Source organism: Quercus lobata, chromosome 2, assembly GCF_001633185.2.
Source record: "Quercus lobata isolate SW786 chromosome 2, ValleyOak3.0 Primary Assembly, whole genome shotgun sequence".
Classification (NCBI taxonomy): domain Eukaryota; kingdom Viridiplantae; phylum Streptophyta; class Magnoliopsida; order Fagales; family Fagaceae; genus Quercus; species Quercus lobata.
The window spans coordinates 27,630,609-27,636,349 of NC_044905.1; the positions used below are offsets into that span (position 1 = coordinate 27,630,609).

At 35.9% G+C, this 5,741-nt stretch overlaps 1 protein-coding gene across 2 annotated transcripts; it reads right to left on the bottom strand.

Annotated features, from left to right (window-relative positions):
• Positions 1-2,756: 2,756 nt before the first annotated feature.
• LOC115977795 (uncharacterized protein At5g39865) lies at positions 2,757-4,876 on the bottom strand. Of its 2 annotated transcripts, none has more exons than XM_031099818.1 (2): positions 3,653-4,876; positions 2,757-3,195 (listed from the first exon to the last, which is right to left on the bottom strand). In XM_031099818.1, exon 1 carries the CDS (start codon positions 4,613-4,615, stop codon positions 3,680-3,682), a length of 936 nt encoding a protein of 311 aa, XP_030955678.1. In that variant the 5' UTR covers positions 4,616-4,876; the 3' UTR covers positions 2,757-3,195; positions 3,653-3,679. The 2 variants fall into 2 exon arrangements, with proteins under 2 accessions (XP_030955678.1, XP_030955677.1); XM_031099817.1 differs by having other exon boundaries at positions 2,757-3,210.
• Between the last annotated feature and the right edge of the window lie 865 nt (positions 4,877-5,741).

The window sequence follows — 5,741 nt, forward strand, 5'->3', positions numbered from 1 at the left end:
AAAAAGTTTGTAAGTCTCGTGAATAGTTCACGAGACTCACTGGAACCACTGAAATGCGGGTCTAAAAAAAAAAAAAAAGGTGAAACGCTAGACACAGACGCTATCCAAACGTGTACTAAGTGTTCATTTGGCAAAAATTAATTTTACCAACTTATTTTACTATTCCGTTTTTTTTTTTTTTGCTACTATTCAGTTTTTTTTTTTTTTTTTTGCTACTATTCATAAGTCTCACTATACTTTTTAGTATTATTCATGAGTCCTATTTGTACTATTTCAGCTAACTTTTATCTTTATCTACATTACTTTCAGAAAAAAAAATTTCAATTTCAACAAAATAAACAGATCTCAAATAGACCTTAAATATTACAAATTTAAGAGCATCCACAGCAAATGTGCCAAATGCCAAATATTTGGCACACCAAACACAAAAACGAAGCTTTATCAAATGTGTCAAATTTTTGCAACATGTTACAGTACCGTTGCATTTTGACACGGTACGAACTCAAATGGCATTTGAACTTTATTATTTTTTTATTCATCTTTCTCTCTCATCCCACTCTAAGCCACTCCATCTCCACTTCTCTGGATCCTGCTCTCTCTCCTCCCTCTTTGTCTAATCGCCCTCTCTCTAGTGAAGGATGGTTCCGATGTAGGTATATTCTGGCATGGGCTCCAACGTGGGTCAGGTGAGGATGTGGGTCGTGGGTTTGGCGACGTGGTGGGTCGCAGTGAGCTAGGTTGTGGCGAGCTGGGTCACGACAAACTGGGTCACAGACTCACGGCAGAGGTGAATGGGTTTTGATGGGTTCAGATGGGGTTTGGGGTGGTTTCCTTCACCGGTTTGAGAATCGGTGGTGGCTAGTTGTTTGGTTGGCTAGTACTTCACGTGGTGGTGGTTTGATGGTTATGGGATTGAGGTTTGGGTCTGATGGATTAAGGTTTGGGTCAGTGGTTTTTGGTTGATTTTGTGTGTTCTGTGGTTTGGGTCAGTGGTTGATCGTGGTTTGGATCAATGGGTTTTGGTTGATATTTAGAGTTTTTTTGGTTTGTTGCGATACTCGACGATGGTTGATTGTGGATTTGGTGGTTTGTTGTGAATCCTATTATGTTTGGCAGTGCTATGGTGGTGGTTTGGTTGGTTTGGTATGGGTTTTTGGCAAGGATGTCAATACTGTACAGGAGGCCATACCGGTTTGGCCACCGCTACGATATATTTCGGATACCGGTTAATACCGGTGTACCGTTTCGTATTTACCGCTATTTTTTTATATTTATAAATAAATAAATAAATAAATATATATATATATATATATGTATGTATGTGTCTGTGTGTGTGTGTATATATATATATATTATAATAAATATAAAAGTTTACCATAAAACATTTCCTCAATTCAGAACTAATTATTCATGGTTTTAGACTTTAGTATCAATTAAAAGGGAAAAAAATAAAAAAATAAAATAGAAAACTTAAAAGTTACCATTGCATACTAAGAAAACAAATAATACTAATAGTTAATGCAAATAAGTTACCATTCTGTTCTAACAAAAATTCAAAAATTACAAAACCTAAAAAAAAAAAAAAAAAAAAAAACATTTTTCTATACCGGCCGGTATTGCTCGAAATTGGTCGATACAGCCGGTATTTTTTTCCGGTACGAAACAGGAGATTCGAGCGTATCAGATGCTGGCCCTACAGTATATTCCAACCGTACCGACCGGTACGGTATGGAATCGATAACCTTGGTTTTTTTGGGGTGGGTCTCGATATTTTTCTATGTGAATGGTGGTGGGGTCTTGGTGTTTTGCTAGGTTTATGATGGTGGGTCTTGGTGGTTTGTGGTGTGTGTGTGTTTTTTTTTTTAAGGTGGCGTTGGTGGATGTGGGTTTATGCCCGTGGTGGCTGGTTGGTGTTGTTGCAACAGTGGTTGTTGGTGACTGTTGTTATGACAGTTGTGAATGTGCCGCTGTTGTTATTGATGTTGTTGATGGTGATGAGAGGGAGGAGATAATATATTATTTTAATGTGTAGTAAATATTATTTTAATATATAGAATTGAATGATAAAACATCTGATAAATGAGATATTGTAAAATGATGTGGTAAAACAATAAAGTAGATTTTTGATGTATCAAAATGGGGTTTTTTTTTTTTTTTTTTTTTTTGGTAAAGATTCACCATATGACATAACACGACGTAAAGATTCAAAAAATAAAAACTTAGCTGTAAAATGGACTATCTCCAAGGATACATACGATGGTACCTTTGTATAGTATAAACCATTACACAAACAGCATACAAGATTATCATTTCAAACACAAGCTCCAAAAGCGTTGTTATTCACCATATGATTGTAGGACAAATATGTCAATGGATAATCTTAACAATCATATTGTACTGCAATAAACCATCCAATTCCAAATTCTTCTCCATATGCATATATGTTTATACATGCCAATTAATCAATTCTATACAGCTCAAAGTATTGTAATTTGACCAGCCATATAAAATGCAATTCAAACCATCAACTAAATTTTTTTTTTTTTTTTAAAGAATTTTAACATGACATTTGCTCATGATAATTGTTTTTTATTATCAGATCAAGACATCAATTGACGAGAATCAAACCCTATATCTCTTATTCGACAACAAGAGATTTTACCATCAACTAAAGTTTAACAATATAATAGCATACATAAACAGTCCAGCATCATTCCCAATTTACAATTGGGCTTAATTTTCATTATTTCATATCATACCATAAAAAAGATCTCTTCCTCTTTAAATGCTTAATTGCTTATGGTACGACAGATTCTTTCTACAGTGTGAGTAGAAAGCTGTCCGACTATGTTGAGAAATCAATCCAAAATTCATTCTCTATCAGCTTATACTATGCATTGTTTCCTTAAAGCAAAGAGTTTGCTTGTAAAATTTTGATACATATTGAAGCAAATATCTTTACAATTGTGGAGAGTACAATTACAAATATAGCCTTTTCAGAAAGATGACTTTCTTCTGTTGGTGCATCAAAATCACCTTCTGAAAGAGGATTGAGCTCACTGCTACTCTCTATATGAGATCTACGGCAGGATTATGATGGATACTAAGTTTTAAAACTCCCATCTTTCTCTGTCTGAAACACCCACAAGGCCAGCCAACACCCACAGTTTTCTCCATATGCGCCATAATATCATCCTAGGAAAAACATGTCTACGGATAATCTTAGCAGCAAGTAAACATATATTACTACAACACAAATCATCCAATTCCAAATTCTTCTCCATATATAATTGCCAATCAATTATACTCAGCTCAGAACATTGTAATTTGACCAGCCATATTAAAGTTTAACATGGTTATAAGTAAACAGCACAAAATAAGCGGCCCAGCCTCTTTCCCTGTTCACAATTATACTTAATTTCCCATTATTCCATATGATATCATAAAAACAGATCCTTATAATTTCAAATACATCCATTTCATAGTTCAGATTAAATATAGAATCTAAGAGTGAATCTAATATCACATCATATAAAACTTTAAATGACATGATGCCATATACACTGTTAGATACTGAAAATAAAATCTTAACCATGAAACAGACTCTCATCAACAATACATACATTAACACTAAATAGGAAAATATTCTTACCCTATGAGACCCAATTAAGCTGATGAATCAGCTGCAAATAGGGCATAGAACCAAGCCATTCTCATTACAATCAGAGCACCTCACCACTACAGTCCTCTCTACTCTTCGACCCACCTCTTCTTTCACCACCATAACCATCTTACAACTCCCACTACACCTAAAACAAGGCAAAAATCTCACATCCCCACAACCCTCACACACACTACTAACCCCACCAACCCCAAATCCACCTCTTTTCTTAGGCAAACCATTAAAAATCTCACCAACCAAACCTTCCTCCACCATTTTCAACACCTCATCACACCCACCCACATACCTTCCCTTCACAAAAACCCTCGGAGGCACCATTTCTTTCCCTTTCATTAGTTCTCTCAGCTCCTCTCTGAACCCACGATCCATCGATATATCTCGCTCTGTAAACAACACTCCTAAACTCTGTAACACTGCCCTCACAGCATTGCATTGCTCGAAGGTCTTCCGTACGCCCCGCAACGTCGTCGTGTAGAGAACCACTTTGTTTTCTCCGTTTGGTGGACATAGTTTCTCGAACTTGTCGAGAACAAAAACGTGGTCGTTTGAGCTAGTATTAGGCTTGTTGGGGTTTGTGTTTTCCTTGTTGTTATTAAGGTTTTTGAAGAAACGGAAACTCTCGGAGTTGTTGTGGTTGTCGAGGCCAGCCATGAGTTCCCACGAGTTGATGACGTCAGCAGGCTGGAACTTGGGTTCAGACCAGAGAGACCTGGGTTCGGACCATAGGGACTTGGGCTCGGAGAGGGTGAAACGAGTGGGTGGGGTTGTGGGCGGAGGAGGAGTGGTGGGGTTTGAGTTTTGTGGCGGTGGGTCAAGAGTGAGGAGGCCATAGGTGGTGGAAGTGAGAGAAACAATGTGTTGACTCAGTGATGAACTGCCGAGTTGGGTGAACTCTTCGTCATGGTTGAGCAGATTGGAAGACACACAACCCATGATTTTGATTTGATGAAAGATGAAACTCTCTCTCTCTCTGTCTCTGTTTCTGATTTTGAAAAATCAAAAAAAGAAAAATAGTGTGAGAAAGTTGGAGAAAGAATAAGGACAAAAGGTTGAGATACAGGGAAACACTTTTGGGACTATTGAATTTTTTGGGAAAGTTAGTAATAAAATAATGAGCAGTGTGGTTTCTTTTTTGTTGCATTCAATTTTTTTTGAAATCTTGAATGTTGTGCTTTTGGCAACTGTGTAGGTGTTAGCGTGTAGGCGCTGGAGTACACGAGCTTTGAGCGCTAAAATTTATAATTCAAAATTTGGTGAGATGATAATGATATTGAATAAATGAAGACTCGAAGACACGTCTTGAGACGAATATCCTTGGTGGTCTTGGGCCGGTTGGGTTTTGTTGGTCTTGGGCTCATACTTGCGGTTATAGAACAGTGAAATTCATTGGGGAGTTTTTTTTTTTTTTTTTTTTTGTAGAAATATCTTAAATGTGCCCAATTTCACCCATAAATTTTATAAAATTATAGGAAGTAAGTAATGGTGTATTATTTTCATATTTACGTATGACAATTATCAATTTTATTTTCTCTCTTGTGAACCTTAACAATTTTTTTTTTTTAAACAAATGATGTCATTCTTGACTGGCAAAGGAAAACTTATCTTCTTTTTTTATTTTTTTTTTTCTTTTTTTGGGCATGCATTAGTTTTGAATTGAGATGTACAAATTACAATTTATGGCATGTCAAAGATGGGTCCTCATTTTGGTGATTAGGTTATTGTTAATGGTATTTTAAATTCAAATTATATTTGTAAATTTCAGTTAGCTTAACTGATAAAATTTTCTGTCATCAAATAAGATATTTTTTAGTGCTACATGCCTTGTAACCTAAGTGGTTGGCACCTTCAGATATGTCCATGACCTCCAAGATTCAAATTCTTCTTCCCCCATTGTACCTATCGAAATATAAAAAAAAGAAAAAAAAGAAAAAAAAAAAGATTTGAGCTCAAACCCCGCTTGTGCCAAAAATCAATTGGCATATTGGTCTGCTAATAAAAAGTAATCATCATAGAGTAGATCTCATAGATTGAATTCTATCTTATCTATCTAAAATAAAAA